General features: G+C 34.8%; 1 protein-coding gene across 2 annotated transcripts in view; it reads right to left on the bottom strand.

The window, feature by feature from the left end:
- Positions 1-20328, bottom strand: part of ATAD1 (ATPase family AAA domain containing 1) — a 54130-nt gene that overhangs the window by 19247 nt on the left and 14555 nt on the right. For both annotated transcript variants that reach the window (XM_059054019.2, XM_059054018.2), the window contains exons 4-6: positions 18994-19114; positions 13883-14083; positions 7269-7375 (exon numbers count right to left, since the gene is read on the bottom strand). In XM_059054019.2, coding sequence (XP_058910002.1) covers positions 7269-7375; positions 13883-14083; positions 18994-19114 — 429 coding nt within the window. The remainder of the gene's footprint in view (positions 1-7268; positions 7376-13882; positions 14084-18993; positions 19115-20328) is intronic.

The raw sequence follows: 20328 nt of genomic DNA, 5'->3' as shown, positions 1-20328 counted from the left end.
AACTCAAAGATGTAAATTGAACAATATAGCTGGCTTTCTCTCTGGGGGAATACCAAGGAACCTTAATTTTGGTTTTCACAGCCTTTCAGTGGGAAGAGACAAAGCCTAGGACAGAAGACTGTCATGTATAAAATTGGAAAGGTGCATGTGACAGGAAGTGGTTAAGTATGTAAGTATCAGAAGCTAATGAAAATGAAAGTATAAAATTAAGTTTAAATTTTAAAAATGTATATATGTAAATAAGTTTGACTACTCAAAGTATGGAGAGGCCTGTACCAAATGGAAGCAGCCTTTTGCTACATTAGTCAGAAATTAGCAATCAAGGGAAATGTATTTAACCACCCTACTTCCCTGATGTGTGACAATGTACTGTCAAGTTGTGTGGCACTGACAAAACTAAAATACACAGTTGATTCTTTTTCTAGCTTCTTTTAATCATTCCTTAGAACCTTACAGAAAAGGAAATTACAGTTTAGAACATCTGAGAGTTTGCAAGGAAAAACATGCAGCCCCACTTTAACTAAGAAACAATGGACCTGGGTTGGAAACAAGATGTCGGAGTAAAAGAACTTGCACTCGCCTTCTTTCATGAAAACACCAAAATCACAACTAACTGCTGAACAACCATCAACAAAAAAGACTTGAACCAACCAAAAAAGATATTCTACATCCAAAGACAAAGAAGAAGTCACAAAGAGAGGGCAGGAGGGGTGCAATCGTATAATATATAATCAAATCCCACACCTGCTGGGTGGGTGACCCACAAACTAGAAAGTAATTATATTGCAGAGTTCTCCCACAGGAGTGAGAGTCCTGAGTCCCACGTCTGGCTGCCCAGACTGGGGGTCTGGCATCAGCAGGAGGAGCCCCCAGAGCATTTGGCTTTGAAGGCCAGTTGGGCTTGATTACAGGAACTCCATGCATGGAGGGCACACTCAAGGTCCTGTGTGTACCAGGACCCAGGGAAAAAGCAGTGACTTCACAGGAGCCTGGAGAAGACCTATATGCTGGCTTGGAGGGTCTCCTGGGGAGGCACGGTAGCTGTGGCTCACTGTGGGGACAAGGACACTGGTGGCAGAGGTACTAGGGAGTATTCATGCCAATGAATGAGCTCTCCTGAAGTCTGTCATTTTGACATCAAGATAAGGCCCCACTGTAGGATCCAGTGCCAGAACGCCTCAGGCCAAACAACCAACAGGGCTAGAACACAGCCCCACCCATCAGCAGACAGGCTGCTTAAAGTCTTCCTGAGACCACAGCTGCCTCTAAACACACCCCCTGACACGGCCCTGCCCACCAGAGGGACAAGACCCAGATCCAATCTCCAGTGGGCAGGCACAAGTCCCTCCCACCAGGAAGCCTGAAAAAGTCTCTAGACCAGCCTCATCCACCAGGGGACAGTCACCAGAAGCAAAAGGAACTACAACACTGCAGCCTGCGGAATGGAGACCACAAATACAGAAAGTTAAGACAAAATGGGATGGCTGAGAAATGTTCCAGATGAAGGAACAAGATAAAACCCCAGAAGAACAACTAAGTGAAGTGGAGATAGGCAATCTACCCGAAAAAGAATTCAGAGTAATGATAGTAAAGATGATCCATGATCTTGGGAAAAGAATGGAGGCACAGACTGAGAAGATACAAGAAATGTTTAACAAAGAGCTAGAAGATATAAAGAACAAAGAAACAGAATTGAAGAATAAAATAACTGAAATGAAAAATACACTAGAAAGAATCAATAGCAAAATAACTGAGGCAGAAGAACAGATAACTGACCTGGAAGACAGAATGGTGGAAATCACTGCTGTGGAACACAATAAGGAAAAAAGAATGAAAAGAAAGGAGGACAGCTTAAGAGATCAATGGAACAACATTAAACACACTAACATTCACATTACAGGGGTCCCAGAAGGAGGAAAAGAGAGAAAGTGCCTGAGAAAATATTTGAATAGATCATAGCTGAAAAATTCCCTAATGTGGAAAAGGAAACAGTGACTCAAGTCCAGAGAGTCCCATGAAGAATAAACCCAAGGAGGAACATGCCAAGACACACAGTAATAAACTTGAAAAAATTAAAGACAGAGAAAATATTAAAAACAACAACAGGAAAAAACAAATAACATACAAGGGAATCCCCATAAAGTAATCAGCTGATTTTTCAGCAAAAACTCTGTAGGCCAGAAAGGAGTGGAGTGGTGTGATATATTTAAAGTGATAAAAGGAAAAAACTTACAACCAAGAATACTCTACCCAGCAAGACTCTCATTCGATTTGACAGAGAAATCAAAAGCTTTACAGACACTCAAAAGCTAAGAGAATTCAGCATCACCAAACCAGCTTTACAACAAATGCTAAAGGCCACAACTGGAAACAAGAAAATTATGAATGAAAGCTCACTGGTAAAGGCAAATATAAAGTTAGAAAGTTATCCACATGTGGATATGATATCAAAACCAGCAATTGTGAGGAGAGTACAAAAACACGATACTGTAAATGCATTTGAACTTGAGACCAGCAACATAAAACAATCATATATATATATATATATACACACTGGTATATCAGACTCGTATATCAAAACCTCACGGTAACTGCAAACCAAGAACTGACAATAGATGTACATACAAAAAAAGCAAAAGGAATCCAAACACAACACTAAATACAGTCATCAAATCGCAAGAGAAGAGGAAAAGAAAAGAGAACTACAAAAACAAACCCAAAACAATTAACCCAATGGCAATAAGAACATTCATATCAATAATTACCTTAAATGTAAACGTATTAAATGCTCCAACCAAAAGACATAGGCTGGCTGAACAGATACAAAACAAAGACTCACATATATACTGTCTACAAGAGACCCACTTCAGATCTAGGGACACATACAGACTGAAAGTGAGAGAATGGAAAAAGATATTCCATGCAAATTGAAATCAAAAGAAAGCTGGACTAGCGATACTCATATCAGACAAAACACTTTAAAATAAAGACTGTTGCAAGAGACAAGGAAGGACACTGCATAATGATCAAGGGGTCAATCCAAGAAAAAGATATAATAATGGTAAATATATATGCAACCAACATAGGAGAACCTCAATATATATGGCAAATGTTAACAGCCATGAAAGGAGAGAGTGACAGTAACACAATAATAGTGGGGGACTTTTAACATGCCACTTTACCAATGGACAGATCATCCAAAAATGAAACTAAATAAGGAAGCACAAGCTTTAAATGACACATTAAACAAGATGGACTTAACTGATATTGATAGGACAGTCCATCCAAAAACAACAGAATACACTTTCTTCTCAAGTGCTCATGGAACATTCTCCAGGATAGACCATATCATGGGTCACACACCAAGCCCTGGTAAATTTAAGAAAACTGAAATCATATCAAGTATCTTTTCTGACCACAACGCTATGAGAATAGATACCAATTACAGGAAAAAAACTGTAAAAAATACAAACACATGGAGGCTAAACAACATGCTACTAAATAACCAAGGAATCACTGAAGAAATCAAAGAGGAAATCGAAAAATACCTAGAAACAAATGACAATGAAAACATGAAGACCCAAAACCTATGGGACGCAGCAAAAGCAGTTCTTAGAGGGAAGTTTATAGCAATACAATCTTACCTCAAGAAACAAGAAAAATCTCATAAACAACCTAACCTTACACCTAAAGCAATTACAGAAAGAACAAAAATACCCCAAAGTAAGCAGAAGGAAAAAAATCGGATCAGAAATAAATGTAAATGAAATGAAGGAAATGATAGCAAAGATCAATAAAATTAAAAGCTGGTTCTTTGAGAAGATAAACAAAATTGATAAACCATTAGCCAGACTCATTAAGAAAAAAAGGGAGAAGACTCAAATCAACAGAAGTAGAAATGAAAAAGAAGTAACAACTGACACTGCAGAAACACAAAGGATCATGAGAGATTACTACAAGTAACTGTATGCCAATAAAATGGACAACCTGGAAGAAATAGACAAATTCTCAAAAAGCACAACCTTCCAAGAATGAACCAAGAGGAAACAGAAAATATAAAGAGACCAATCACAAGCACTGAAACTGAAAGTGTGATTAAAAATCTTCCAACAAACAAAAGCCCAGGACCAGATGGCTTCACAGGTGAATTCTATCAAACATTTAGAGAAGAGCTAACACCTATCCTTCTCAAACTCTTCCAAAATATAGCAGAGGGAGGAACACTCCGAAGCTCATTCTACGAGGCCACCATCACCCTGATACCAAAACCAGACAAAGATGTCACAAAAAAAGAAAACTACAGGCAAATATTTCTGATGAACATAGATACAAAAACCCTCAACAAAATACTAGCAAACAGAATCCAAAAGCACATTAAAAGGATCATATGGGGCTTCCCTGGTGGCACAGTGGTTGAGAGTCCGCCTGCTGGTTCAGGGGACACGGGTTCATGCCCCAGTCCAGGAAGATCCCACATGCCGCAGAATAGCTGGGCCCGTGAGCTATGGCCGCTGAGCCTGTGCGTCTGGAGCCTGTGCTCCACAACGGGACAGGCCAGAACAGTGAGAGGCCCCCATACCACAAAAAAAAAAAAAAAAAAAAAAAAAAAAAGGATTATACACCATGATCAAGTGAGGTTTATCCCAGGAATCCAAGGATTCTTCAATATATGCAAATTAGTCAATGTGATACACCATATTAACAAAGTGAAGGATAAAAACCATATGATCATCTCAGCAGATGCAGAAAAAGCTTTTGATAAAATTCAACGCCCATTTATAATAAAGCTCCAGAAAGTAGGCATAGAGGGAAACTACCTCAACATAATAAAGGCCATATACGACAAACCCACAGCCAACATTGTACTGAGTGGTGAAAAACTGAAACCATTTCCTCTAAGATCAGGAACAAGACAAGGTTGCCCACTCTCACCACTATTATTCAACATAGTTTGGAAGTCTTAGTCATAGCAATCAGAGAAGAAAAAGAAATAAAAGGAATCCAAATCAGAAAAGAAGTAAAGCAAGCTGTCATTGTTTGCAGATGACATGATACTATACATAGAGAATCCTAAAGATGCTACCAGAAAACTACTAGAGCTAATCAATGAATTTGGTAAAGTAGCAGGAAACAAAATTAATGCACAGAAATCTCTTGCATTTCTATACACTAATGATGAAAAATCTGAAAGAGAAATTAAGGAAACATTCCCACTTATCACTGCAACAAAAAGAATAAAATACCTAGGAATAAACCTACCTAAGGACACGAAAGTCCTGTATGCAGAAAACTATAAGACACTGATGAAAGAAATTAAAGATGATACAAACAGATGGAGAGATGTACCATGTTCTTGGATTGGAAGAATCAATATTGTGAAAATGACTATACTACCCAAAACTATCTACAGATTCAATGCAATCCCTATCAAACTACCAATGGTATTTTTCACAGAACTAGAACAAAAAATTCCACAATTTGTATGGAAACACAAAAGACCCCAAATAGCCAAAGCAATCTTAAGAACGAAAAATGGAGTTGGAGGAATCAGGCTCTCTGATTTCAGACTATACTACAAAGCTACAGTAATCAAGACAGTATGGTACTGGAACAAAGACAGAAATATATATCAATGTAACAGGATAGAAGCCCAGAGATAAACCCACGCACATATGGTCACCTTATCTTTGATAAAGGAGGCAAGAATATACAGTGGAGAAAACACAGCCTCTTCAATAAGTGGTGCTGGGAAAACTGGACAGCTACATGTAAAAGTATGAAATTAGAACACTCTCTAACACCATACACAAAAATAAACTCAAAATGGATTAAAGACCTAAATGTAAGGCCAGACACTATCAAACTCTTAGAGGAAAACATAGGCAGAACACTCTATGACATAAATCGCAGCAAGATCTTTTTTGACCCACCTCCTAGAGAAGTGGAAATAAAAACAAAAATAAACAAATGGAACTAATGAAACTTAAAAGCTTTTGCACAGCAAAGGAAACCATAAATGAGACGAAAAGACAACCCTCAGAATGGGAGAAAATATTTGCAGACGAATCAACGGACAAAGGTTTAATCTCCAAAATATATAAACAGCTCATGCAGCTCAACATCAAAAAAACACACAACCCAATCAAAAAATGGGCATAAGACCTAAATAGACATTTCTTCAAAGAAGACATATAGATGGTCAAAAAGCTCATGAAAAGATGCTCAAAATCGCTAATTAGTAGGAAAATGCAAATCAAAACTACAATAAGGTATCATCTTACACCAGTCAGAATGGCCATCATTTAAAAGTGTACAAACAATAAATGCTGGAGAGGGTGTGAAGAAAAGGGAAGCTTCCTACACTGTTGGTGGGAATGTAAATTGGTACAGCCACTATGAATAACAGTATGGAGGTTCCTTAAAAAACTAAAAATAGAGGTACCACAGAATCCAGCAATCCCATGCCTGGGCATATATCTGGAGAAAACCATAATTTGAGAAGATACATTCACCCCAAAGGTCATAGCAGGACAATTTACAACAGTCAAAACATGGAAGCAACCTAAATGCCCACTGACACATGAATGGACAAAGAAGATGTGGTACATATATACAGTGGAATATTATTCAGCCACAAAAAGGAATAAAATAATGCCATTTGCAGCAATATGGATAGACCTAGAGGTTATCATATTAAGTGAAGTAATTCAGACAGAGAATGACAAATATCGCAATATCACTTCTATGTGGAATCTAAAAAAATGATACAAATGAACTTACAAAACAGAAACAGACTCACAGACACAGAAAACAAACTTATGGTTACCAAAGGAGAGAGGGATAAATGAGGAGTTTGGGATTAACATATACACATGACTATATATATATATTTTTAAAAAGTGCCATAAGAACTGAGAGTAAAGACTATAAGGATTTATGCTAAGAGTCAAACAAAATGTACAGAATACTCATAGCCACTAGTCACTTCCTTTTCCTTGACACAGATGGTTCTAATACCCTGGTTCTCTCTCTTATTCTTGTATTTGTTTTGAGCATTTGGGAAATCTTTTTAACATTTTATTAATTACAAAGCCCTCAAAATGGATGAAGACATATACAAACCATATTCTTTCAGATTCTCATCATTTATTGGTAAGTATAAGCTATGAAAAATATTTTTGTAAATAATCTTAACAAGCAGCCAAATTTTCTATTAACACCACCACCACCACAAATAACACAAATTAAAGCAGATTACTTTCCAATACCTGGCAGCTGTGATCAGTATCCAATCCATCCCAGAGACTCATAAACTGAGCTTTCATCATGGCTGTAGCTTCATGATCAGAACTTGAACGGTTTCGTAGAAAGGAGTCTAGAAGAAAATAATCCTTAACCTTACAAATCAATAATAAATTATTCTTTACATAATTTCAAATCATTAATTAAAAGCTGACAATTTTATGAAAGATTACAAAGAAAAGGGTTCGAACATGCCTTTTCATACATTATTCATTATACTTTGACAAATTATCCAGCAAATTAAAACAATCAATTCACAATCCTCATTTCTTTCCTAAAAATACATTCATACCAACATATATAAAAGAAGTAAAGGGGCTTTCCTGGTGGATCAGTGGTTGAGAATCTGCCAGCTAATGTGGGGGACATGGGTTCGAGCCCTGGTCTGGGAAGATCCCACATGTCATGGAGCAACTAGGCCCGTGAGCCACAACTACTGAGCCTGCAGGTCTGGAGCCTGTGCTCCGCAACAAGAGATGCCGTGACAGTGAGAGGCCCATGCACCGCGATGAAGAGTGGCCCCTGCTTGCCACAACTAAAGAAAGCCCTCGCACAGAAACGAAGACCCAACACAGCCAAAAGTAAAATAAAATAAACAAATAAATAAAAGAAATGCATTTCCATTAAAAAAAAAAAAAGAAGTAAAGGATCTAGTGCTGAGAGGCTAAAAAAGGATCACATAGTATCTTAGAGCAAAAGTCTGTGTGCTTCGGCCCTAACTTCCCAGGTTCTCTGCATCCTATGTGTTCTTAATTATGGGATCACATCATTTTTCCTCATATACTTTTCCTGGTAATAAATAAAAATTATACTGGAAAATCTCAAAACACTATTAAGTGGGAAAATATAGGACAGGAAATGGTTTAAAACATACATGCTGGCATGCATGTACATATACGTTATACAGGGTAAAAAAAATCTTTAATGAAACACACCAAAATGCTAATAACTTTGGTTATCTCTCAGTGATACTGATAGACAATTTTAATTTTCTCTTGAATTCTTTTCTGTCTTCCAAATTATCTATAATGAACATGAAATACTTTTAAAAGGGGGAAAATATTTTCCTTCTAGAACGAAAGGTGGTATATCCTAAGAACGAAAAAAACAATAAAAACAAATCCTATATTTTCCAGTACAATCCTATTTCAAATGTTTTATCTTGTATCCCTTCAAATTATTGGCATTTCTCAATAACTTTCACATTTCAACATTAAAACTAAAACTTGAAGTCTGTCAATCATACATGCAAGTGACATGAAAATGCTTTTTAATGTGCTGGGTCCAAGCTTTAAAAAACAAAAAAAATTTTTTTTAAAGTAATTACACGAAAAACACATTACTGTGACATGATAATTCTGTGATGGCAAACATATATCCTGTATTTTCTTTTACAGTTCTAATCGTGTACAATATGTACCATTGTTGTACCATGTATTGTACCATGTGTTGTACCATGTACAATAAACGTATCCGTTTTATTCTGAATGTATAAAATCTAGTCATTTTAAAATTGCTTATTTTTTAAAGATAAATTGTGTAAGTTTAGCTGCCTACTTAACCACCATAATTCTGCTATTAATTATTCTTAAATTATCTTCATTTCTAAGAAGTGGTTCTGGCAAGATGGCTGCTTAAAATAAGATGAAAAACTTAAAATGCTGGATCAAAGTATAAATAACCTAACTATATCAGTAGTTACATTAAATGTAAATGGTCTAGAGTATGCAATTACCTGTTTAAGATATTAGATTGGATTAAAAAAACACAAAACCCAACTGTGTACTGCTTACATGAGACACACTTTAAATATAAAAGCTCAGAATGCTGAAGAGGGTGGACAAAGACATGTATGTAAACACTGACAAAAAGACTGAATAAGATTTTTTTTTTAAAGTTAATGCCTATCTGATAAATAGTGCTAGAACAATTGGACATCCATATGCAAAAAAACAGACCTCGACACAGACCTTATACATTTCACAAAAATTAAAACAGAACACAGACCTAAATGTAAAACAAAAAGCTATAAAACATATGAAGATAATACAGGAGAAAATTTAGGGAACACTGGTTTGGTGCTGAACTTTTACATACAACACCAATAGCACAATCCATCCAAGAAAAAAATGTGTAAGTCGGAGTTTATTAAAAATAAAATTCCTGCCCTGTGGAAGACATTATTAAGAGAAAAGACAAGCCACAGACTGGAAAAAAATATTTATTGTATAAAACACATATCTAATAAAGGACTTGTATCCAAAATATACCAAGAACTCTTAAAATTCAACAAGAAAACAACCCAGTTAAAAAATGAGCAAAAGGGCTTCCCTGGTGGCGCAGTGGCTGAGAATCTGCCTGCCAATGCAGGGGACACGGGTTCGAGCCCTGGTCTGGGAAGATCCCACACGCTGCAGAGCAACTAGGCCCGTGAGCCACAACTACTGAGCCTGCGCGTCTGGAGCCTGTGCTCCACAACGAGAGGCCGCGACGGTGAGAGGCCCACGCACCGCGATGAAGAGTGGCCCCCACTTGCTGCAACTAGAGAAAGCCCTCGCACAGAAATGAAGACCCAACACAGCCAAAAATAAGTAAATTAATTAATTTTTAAAAATCCACCTTCAAAAATAAAAATGAGCAAAAGGTATGAACAGAGACCCCACCAAAGAAGATATACAGATGGCAAATAAGCATATGAAAAAAAAGATGCTCAACAATATACGTCACTGGGGAAGTGCAAATTAAAACGAGACACCACTACACACTTATTAGGATAGCTAAAATCCAAAAAATTGGTAATACCAAGTGCTGGAGAGGAGTGGAGAAACAGGACCACTCATTTACTGCTGGTAGAACTGCAAAATGGCAGAACTGCTGGTGGAACTTTTAAGTGCAAATAGCCACCACTGAGATACATTTGGTAGTTTCTTACAAAGTTAAACACCGATTTACCATACGATCCAGCAATTGAGCTCCTAGGTATTTACCCAGTTGAGTTGGAAACTTAAGTCCATACAAAATCCTGCATATCTCTGCGTTAGCAACTTTACTCATAATTGCACAAAACTGGAAGCAACCAAGAGGTCCTTTAATAGATGAATGGATAAACAAACTGTGGTACAACCATACAATGGAATATGATTCAGCAATATAAAGAAATGAGCTACCAAGCCATAAAAAGATAATGGAGTAAACAAATGCATATTGCTAAATGAAAGAAGCCAGTCTGAGAAAGCTACATGTTATATGATTCCAACTGTATGATATTCTGTAAAAGGCAAAACAATAGAGACAGTACAGCTAGGAGTTTGGGAGGGAGGAGTTTGACAGGGATGAATAGGTAGAGCACAGGGGATTTTTAGGGTGGTGAAACTATTCTGCCTGATATTGTAAGGGTAGATACATGATATTATGCATTTGTGAAAGACCACAGAACTGTACAACACAGAATGAACCTTAATATAAACTATGGACTTTAGTTATTAATAACATACCAATAATGGTTCATTAATTATAACAAATATATCACATTAACATTTAGTATTGATAATAGGGAAACTGTGTGTGTGTGGGGATATGGGAGCTCTGTACTTCCTGCTCAAGTCTTCTGTAAACTTAAAACTGTTGTAAAAAATAAAGTTTAGTAATTTAAAAAAAAAGGTTACCGAATATCTGAGATTGTGAGAAGGAAGAAAAAAAATCCTAGAGATCAGGAAAAGGGAGAACTGAAGAAAAGAATGGTGAGATTCTGAGGTGATTATGCCACTGTTTGTGTGTGTGTTTGTGTACACAACAGGTATGATGGGTAGCATCAGGAGGTTCTGCTTTGGTGTTAATATCCATGCTGAAGCCGAGATGCCCAAAAGGATGTACACTACAGAAAGTATAGATAAGAAAAAAAATTCTGCTCACCACTACAGGGAGTTAAGGACGCATGTCTGTCTTGGTCTGGACTCTGGAGGGAAATATGTCCCCCCTGAAAAATTTAAAACCAAGATCACAGGAGCTCTCTCTCAGTCCTGAAGTCTAAATTCAAACTGCCATTCAGTCTAGGAACATCCAAGTTGAGAAATTAGAGCCTAAAGCCTCTAAGTGGTAGACAGAAAAACTACTCTAGATTATTTTAGGCAACACAGAATTCTCATATAAAAGCAAGTCCTAAGCAATCTAGAGTTAGAAATGACACACGGAAACAAATTACTATGAGGAGAGTTAACAATATAAAGAAGTAAAATTTCAAACAGAACAATCCAAAGAAGTACATAAAAATAGTATGTTTTAAATTTTGAAGACATAAAAGGGATTGAAATTTTAACAGAAGAGCAAGTTATAGTGAAAATAGATAAATTTGAAAAATAAACAGAATTTCTAAAGTTCAAATATAATTGGCAGAATACAAACCCAATTGTTGCAAGACTGAACATAGCCAAGCAAAGAATCGCTTTTTATTACTTACTAAATGACTGATTGACTTCTGAGTTGCACCATTATTTTATGTATCGACAAAAATTTTAAAATACTGCCAATTAAATTATAATATGTTATCCCAATTTCAGAGATGTTAAAATGTAAAAAACTAAAATAAAACTGTATGTTTTAGAACTGATGAAAGATGGTAGAGAACTAGATGCTACAACTATGGTAATGACTCAAAATTAAGTAGAGAGTTGAAGAAAAAAATATATACATATAATAAAACAGAAGTCTTGCAATATTCAATAGTAACTAGAGAGAAAAGATAGATTAATTACAAAGAAATATTAGGCTATAAGCAGAATTCTCAAAAGTGACAAGTAAGACTGGTAGACAACAGACTTTTGGCTTTAAAACGCTGAAAGAAACTAATTCTGTATCATTTAACAATAAAAACAGAATCAACACATTTTCACACAAAGACAATTCACTGTACTCACAATCACTGCTGAAAGAATTTTGACAGACTTCAGTAAGAAGGAAATTAAATCCAGAAAAGGCAGGTGCAAGAAGTAATAGTGAGCAAAATAACTGGCAAAGTGGATCTCTAAACAAGCACTGCCAGTATAAAAATAACAACTAATATGGAAAAGTAAGAAACAAGAGAAACTGTTAACAAAAACATATAAGAGTTGAAAGGAATGATTAGTATTCAAGAGTTCTAAGGTCCCTGTATTATTTGGGAAGATGCGAGAAATAATTAGCCTAGACTTTTAAGACAAGTAGCTATGCTAAATGTATGCTAAAAGAAAAAATACAGTTGACCCTTGAAGAAGGTACGAGTTATGGGCACTGAGCCTTTGCATAGTCCAAAATCCACATATAATTTACAGTTGGCCCTCCATATACATGGTTCCTCCGTAGCTGCAGTTCATGTGGTTATAAGAGTTTTTACTGTTGAGAAAAATCCACGTATAAGTGGACCCATTCAAACCTGTTGTTCAAGGGTCAACTGTACGTAACTTCTAAACCTGAGGGAAAATGGAATAAAAAAAGTACAAAAGTACACTAGATTGGTAAATATCCATAAAAAGCACACAGTTATGTGGTAGAAATAAATCTAAATATATTAGCTATCAAAATGAAAGCAAACTGACCACAGTTACTGGTTAAAGAGCTTTAGATTAAAATTTTTAAAAATCCAGCTATATGCTCCTTTGTGCAAAAGTCAAAGCAAAAATCCAAAATAAATGGAATAAATTGATGAGAAAGATACACAAGGCAAACAAGTAACCAAAATATTTTATATCTATACCTATCTTTCTGACTCTATATTTCTATATAGCTTATCATATTACATATTATAATAGTAAATTCATTCAAAACTACAGTTTTAATTACTGTAGCTTTATTATAATATATAAATTATAACAAAAATATAGATGATCCATAAAATAGAGAAAAAGTCCACTAATATAAAAGTCATGACATAAAGAGAAAGGTGATCTATTTATAAGTTGACTGTCCATATGGCAAGGAATTAAACTAGATTCCTACTTCACGTTATATATTTTAAAAAGGAGAGTATTTATGGAGGTAGTGAAGGGGTTTGTAAACCAGACACAAGAAGTATAAACCATAAAGGGAAAAAACTGATAAATGTAGCTACATTTAAATTTAAATCTCCATAAAAGAAACTATCATAAAGTGAAAAGATAAGCCAGTCTAGAAAATATTTGCAATCATAACAAAGCATCATCAGAGAATTACTAAGAAAACTGCAAATAACCCCAAAGAAAAACCGGCAATTTACAAGCAAGGAAACCTAAATGGCTAATCAAGATGTTAAAAGAAGCACAAATTTGCTAGTAAGCAGGGAAACACAAAACAATGATGAGGTAATTTTTGCTCTTTAAGTTAACAAAAATTAATGATACTGCCTGAAACGATAAGTTTTGGGGGAGTATGTAGGGAAACAAACTGTATACTGGTGAGGGTGTAAACGGGTATAACCACTTTGAAGAACTGGTAATCCTAGTGAGGTTGAAGATGGACACATCACACAACCTAATGGTTCAACCTCTAGATATCTACTCTGGACAAACATATGCATGAAAAAACATGTACACAAAAGTCCACTGCACACTGTTTAGAAAACATAGCATACCTATTTCATCTATAAAGATGATGGAAGGCTGTAGCTTTATGGCAAGGGAGAAAACAGCAGCAGCCAGTTTCTGAGATTCTCCATACCACTTATCCGTCAGTGTTGAAGGCTGAAGGTTAATAAATCGACAACCTGCTTCTTTGGCTGTAGCCTTGGCAATCAACGTTTTACCACAGCCTGGAGGCCCATAGAGAAGTACACCTGGAAATTAACATGTTATTTTATTATTTCCTTTAAGAGAAAGAGATATTTGCTAGTTTATGGGATAATCAACATAATATTAATTCTGTCCCCTTGAAACGTTTTTGCAATATTCACTTCCATTTTTATTAATCTTTTCTTATAGTAGAAAGGAAGGTGCTATATTCTAAGTCTGTGTCAGTGATGACATGTATTTGGGATTATAGCCCCCTTGTGCTTCCTCCCTTCATGAAATGGTCCAGTTCAGGATATTAAAGACAATCATCTTGACATCCAAACTCACACCTCTTGATCAATGGCTGACAAATAAAATCGTCTAATGCCCTTCCCCTTCACAAGCTAACAGCCCTGTTAGCACAATGACAAGAGCCCAGAGAAAATGAACAACTTCAAAGTAGACTGTAGAAAACACTGTTTTGCTATTGCTCAGAGACTTAAGATAATGATCTTTTCTTAAAAAGAAATCACCAGTCACTCCTGTTTTAATTTCCTAGGAATAAAACTGTATTATTAACCTAGAGTCTCCACTGACAGCAATTTGCTGCTAAATACAATTTAAGGTAGGTCTTTTAATATATAACAGATCTAAACAGGTTGAGGTCTTGAGCAATTTGGGGAATCATCACCAACTGTTTTTCATCTAAAATGAGGTCGCATTTTCTAAGTTAATATAATACTAAAATTATGGCCCTGACTACAGATCATTTACAGACAGGCCTGACAAAAATCATCATCTGCAAACTTCTTTAAATATTTGCTTAATCTAGAGCTGCTCGACTTTTCTCATGTAATAGCGCTTAAAGAATGACAATATTGGGAATTCCCTGGCGGTCCAGTGGTTAGGACTCGGTGCTTTATTGCTGGGGCCTGGGTACCATCCCTGGTTGGGGAGTTAAGATCCCACACACCATGGCCAAATAAATAAAGACAATATAGGCAGCATGCTGGGGTAAAATGGAGAGAATTTGGAGTTATCCAAAATATTCCTATTATGTAATAATAATAATAAAAAAAACACGAGGGAAGAAAAGTAAGTACTTTATATAAACACCCCCAAACTTACATTTTTTTTAAAATGAGAAACTTGAGCTTGGTTCTATAACCTAGCAAATTTTTTTCATCCCAAACATTTCAAAATAATGTTCAAACTCCTCCTCAAGCACACATAGATTTTTCTAGTGGTCTTAATAATTCTTCAAGATTCAACTAACTCATGTTTAATCATTTAAAATTAAACCCTTCTAAAGCTGATTTAAAAATTTAAGTACTGCCAGAATATGTTAATATTGTCAAGCAGTCCTTGCATTTTTTAATTACGTTCATTTAGGTACTAAAAGTTTAGTTAAGTCAGTTAAATTTGAACCTTCTACTGACACTTTTAGATGGCTCATGTGAACAATACAGAATATAGTCTAATGCCATCGAATTCAAGTGAAGCTGAAAACATATGGGATAACATATGGAGTTATTACATTTATTATTTTGATCATATAATTTAATATAGAATGTAGGTCTACTAGCAAATTTTTAATATGTATTACTTGAATCTCAGGTTTTTAGAACTAAAGATGCAAAAGTCTTCATATTTTGTTGACTTTGCAGGTACACCATCACTTCATAAATACATGGAATACTCTCAGACTGTCAGATTTGTTTCAAAGTATTCATTTATCAGTTTGAATATTTTATTCCTAATAGTTTAGTTTTGGTACCTCCTAGTAGGATTAAGTTTTTCCAATTATTTCAGGGATTATAATTAGTATTATTAATTGAGCAGTTATTTACTACTGTAAAGATTTAACATGCAATGAAAACTTTTGGAGTTCATAATCTTCTGGAGGATGGAGCTGTGACAGATAAGGTTCACAAGAGGAACAATCAATGCTCACTTCTTGACCTGGGTGGTACTTACATGAATGTTAGCTTTAAAATTATTTATTCAACTCTTTAATCCCCATTTCTGTATGTATCTTAAGTTTCACTAAGATTCATGTTGTCCCATCTGATACTTTATCAGTGAGTACAGCAATAATATTATTTGAAAATGGCATGTTTTCTATATCCTTTGTTGAAGTGTACTCCACCAAGTTAATATTTACGAAGATAAACGAGTGGTTCTGCAAATGAATGTGAGGCATTTAGCTTTAATTATTAGTTTTATAACATTTTAACTAGTTTTTAGAACTTAGTCTGATACTTTTACAACCATTTTCAACAGAATTAAAAATGTGTTTATTATTTTGTGCTTTGTAGAGACTTAAAAATTCAAACCCCTCTTTAAGATGGATGTTTTTGACAAAGGCTTTACTTCCTAAGTACTGCATGCAAATACAAGATTTAGGATGAGGAAGAAAAGAAGTATTGGGTCAAACAAATCCAAATTTGAGATAATCCTCATTAATGAAAAATATATTACCTTGTTAGTGACCAACTTTTCTTTCTTTCTTTTTTGGACTAGTTTATTTACTTTCAAGGTTTAATAAAAAATTTGCCCAAATGGTGGAAAAATAAATATCTGTAAAACTACTTAAATACAGAGTACTGGGGGGAGGGAGAGGAAGTTATAGGCCTTTATGACCTCAGAAAGTCCATTTTTCAAAACATATATTTCTTATCTACATTTTAAAGAATGAATCAAAACATGGAGTATGATGACATTCACAAACATAAAAGTTATGTGCCGAAATAATGATTACTGAATTCAGATTTTATAGAAAGACCATACAGCATTCAAATTGATTTTTTTTAATTTTTTGTTTTTTTAATATTTATTTGGCTGCACCGGAGCTCTTAGTTGTGGCATGCGGGATCTAGTTCCCTGACCAGGGTTCGAACCCAGGCCCCCTGCATTGGGAGCACAGGGTCTTAACTACTGGACCACCAGGGAAGTCCCTCAAATGGAATTTTAACTATTGTAAATTTTTAAATGTTTGGGGGGAAGAAAGGGTTACATTTTTTAATGCAACCATCAGTATTTTATGGCATGTTCTTGTAACCAATAAGTGACACCATATCTTTATATGTTATTAAGTATGATTATCACGTGTCACACATTCATGACATAACAAATCATTCTCAAATTAACTTTCTGTAGTCTGTGAGGCAGTGATCAATTTCAGCTTAGCCAGCAATGAACTAAGGAAAACATAAAATTGGCAATAAAGCAATGACTCTAACCTAGGTAACCTATTTCCAGTCCCCAAATGGAACAAGTATGGTATACAACTGATTGTATACTCTGCTTCTGTACACCAATATCCAATTTATGTTGGGGGTCAAAAAGTAAATCAATGATTTTTCAAACTTTTGTTCTTGGTAAAAAATTTTCCAAAAATGCAAAGCTGAAAAAGCTCAAATAGTAAAACTTTAGATCCCATAATACTACTCATGTAACTTAAAAAAAATTTTAAATACACATAGGAACCACCTTCAGTTTTAGATGATGCTTTTAAATAAAAAGCAGATTTACATAAGGCTGTTAAAGTACTCCCTCATAATTTGGTATCTGCTATGCTAATTGGGGCTTTAAACCAAGTCCAACTGGTGAAGTCACCCAGTTACCTGGCCTAAGCCATCACTGACGAGAAAAGCTTTCTCTAACAGCATAAAAAAATTTCCTAAATTCATTAACATTGTGAAAATGAGACATAAAAATTGACAAAAGTTCTTTCTTGTTCACACTATAAACAACCTGCAAGAGGGTACTGAAGAACTTAGTAATCCAACATTTGCCTTACTCTTGATCTGGGCTCAGATAAATCATCTGAAATTTTCTTTGGGGAAAAACAAAATTTTTTTTAAATCACAATAGAGTAAATGCTTCTTGTTTAAAAAAAAGTAGCTTTGTTGTCTCAGAAAGTAAAATACATAAAAAACAGATATGTTGTTTTAGTTAACAAAAAGAGAATGCCATTTTTGGTGGTAACAGTCAGACTCTATTTACCAGAAACAAAAATTTTCTACTTCATAAAAATGTACAGTTATTGGCTTCAATTACCTTTGAAATATAAATTAATGCACTTTTTGATACAGCTGAAAAATTAGTAAGATTATAAACTACAACTTAAACATGTTATTTTGATATTTCTAAAGATCCTTTTTTGAGAAATGCATTTGTCTAATAATTTGATTTCAGTCTTGACTAGCAACCTCTCTAGTTTTGGCAATACAATAAAGAGAAGTTTCTACTAGAAGCTTCTACTAAATAAGTTATGCTACAGCGTTTGTATTTGAAAGCCATGGCAACACACTTCTACAGATCTCACTGTCAATTATCATGTAAGCTACATTTGAATCGCCTTTAACAAGTCTTAAACATAATCAGTATATGAATGGCCAATAATAAAAGTATTATATTTAAGGATGTAGTTATAAATACTTTCAATTCTTGAGTTCCAAGGCTTTTGAAGTAATCACTAACTAGGAATAAGAAAATGTTTCCCTTAAAAATAAGTAGTATTTAATTTCTAGTTCATCTGTATCTCACTATTTCCTTAAAAACAAAACCAAACAAAAAACTACCACTGCAATCTAAAATAAAATTACCAAGAGGAAAAAAATCACTAGAATCGTGAAACAACCAGAAGTCTTATCTCGAAGACAAAAACCCACACTGTTACTTTGAATTTTTTTTTTAATCCTCTATTTCCCTAATTTCATTTTCTTGTAAGTAATAAAAATGAATTTGAAATAAGGGATTACTTTGATATGTGACTATGGGGAAAAACTCTACCTAAATTTGGAAGCTGAAGAATAAGCAATTATTTTAAAATCATTATTTATAAAACAGTTCACTGGATCTCAGCAGTCTCTTGAAAACCCAACTTCAAAAACACCAGTTCTATAATGGCAGAAAGTTTCCACGTTTTCCAGATTTTCAATGCGTTAGCAAATATAAACTTTTACCATACCTTTTGGAGGCTGCAAAAGCCTGGAATTTTCAAACAAATGCTTCTTTTTGATAGGTAAGATGACTGTGTCTTTCAGATCCGTAATGACATCATCCAAACCTGCTATATCACTCCAAGTAACCTGGTAGAAGTTAATAAGGTCAGCATGAAGTTTTATAGCTAAAGTATATTCACCGAAGTAAAAAAGAATCCCCCCAAATGGCAAGCCTTAATTATACCTAAATAGTAAAATTATACCTAAATAATAAAAGTTTAAAATGATATATTAATATAAGTACTTTTAAGCAATACTGAAATTATTAAACACTACCATGAGCTGAAATTTAATAGTCAACTACCTATTCAAAAAAAAGAAAAAAAAAAAGTCCTAGGTCCAACACTCAAAACTCTGAGTTTTGGGATCTAATAAGCATCTAATAAGCTGACCTCACTCCATTAAGATGAGGAATTACTCCACCAAGAAGAATGAGAGCCAGCTCTGACAGACAGTTCAGCACTAGCTGAGTGGTCTAGTTCACAGATGATAGTGTCAAACATAATAGGAATGAATTTAGAAATAAGGGTTATACTCACCAAACAGGGCTTCTGAATTTTACTAATTAAAAGTAAACTGTGTCAAAACTTGTCTTATATATTTATCGAAAGTAAACGGGGATACATTTTTTTCAAAACTGATACAGCTTGTGTATTTTAAAGTCTTCTGACTCAGCTTAAAAATTTTTTTTGGGGGGTGGACACTGGATAAATTAACTGAAAAAGACTTGAAAATCAAACAAAACCAACCTAGCTTTAATTTGGAAGAGTAAAGGGGCTGGAGGTGGGGCTGGTCGGAAGCAATATTTACAACACGTTTATTTTCCACCATAAAAAAAAAAGTGAAAAAGCGCAGCCAGATCTGAAAAAATCATCACTTACTTTCACTATAGCTATAACAAAGAACTGAGCTCATTTCAAATGGAGGATTAATTCTGGAAAGGCATGTATGTCTCTGTGCACACAGGTATTAATAGACATTGTAGATTTTTATTTTCTAGATTTGGAGATAAGGATATCGTATTTCACTCTATTTACTGACACCTATTGTTACAAAATATTCACAGAGGATTTTAGAGTTTATAAATTAAATTAATCTGATGCTCAAAATAATCCTTTAGAAGTAGGTACAGCAGGTATTACACTGTCCCTGGATTATACACGAGGGAACTGAAACACAAAAGAGAAAATAATTTACCAAGGCCATAAATGGAAAAACTGGGATTCAGAATCTTGTGTTGTCTATTATACCTTATAAAAAATCTAGATTTGAACTCCAAGTCAAATATCCACATGACTTAA

The sequence above is a fragment of the Kogia breviceps genome, chromosome 2 (genome assembly GCF_026419965.1).
Source record: "Kogia breviceps isolate mKogBre1 chromosome 2, mKogBre1 haplotype 1, whole genome shotgun sequence".
Taxonomy (NCBI): Eukaryota; Metazoa; Chordata; class Mammalia; order Artiodactyla; family Physeteridae; genus Kogia; species Kogia breviceps.
This window is presented reverse-complemented; position numbering and strand designations above follow the sequence as displayed.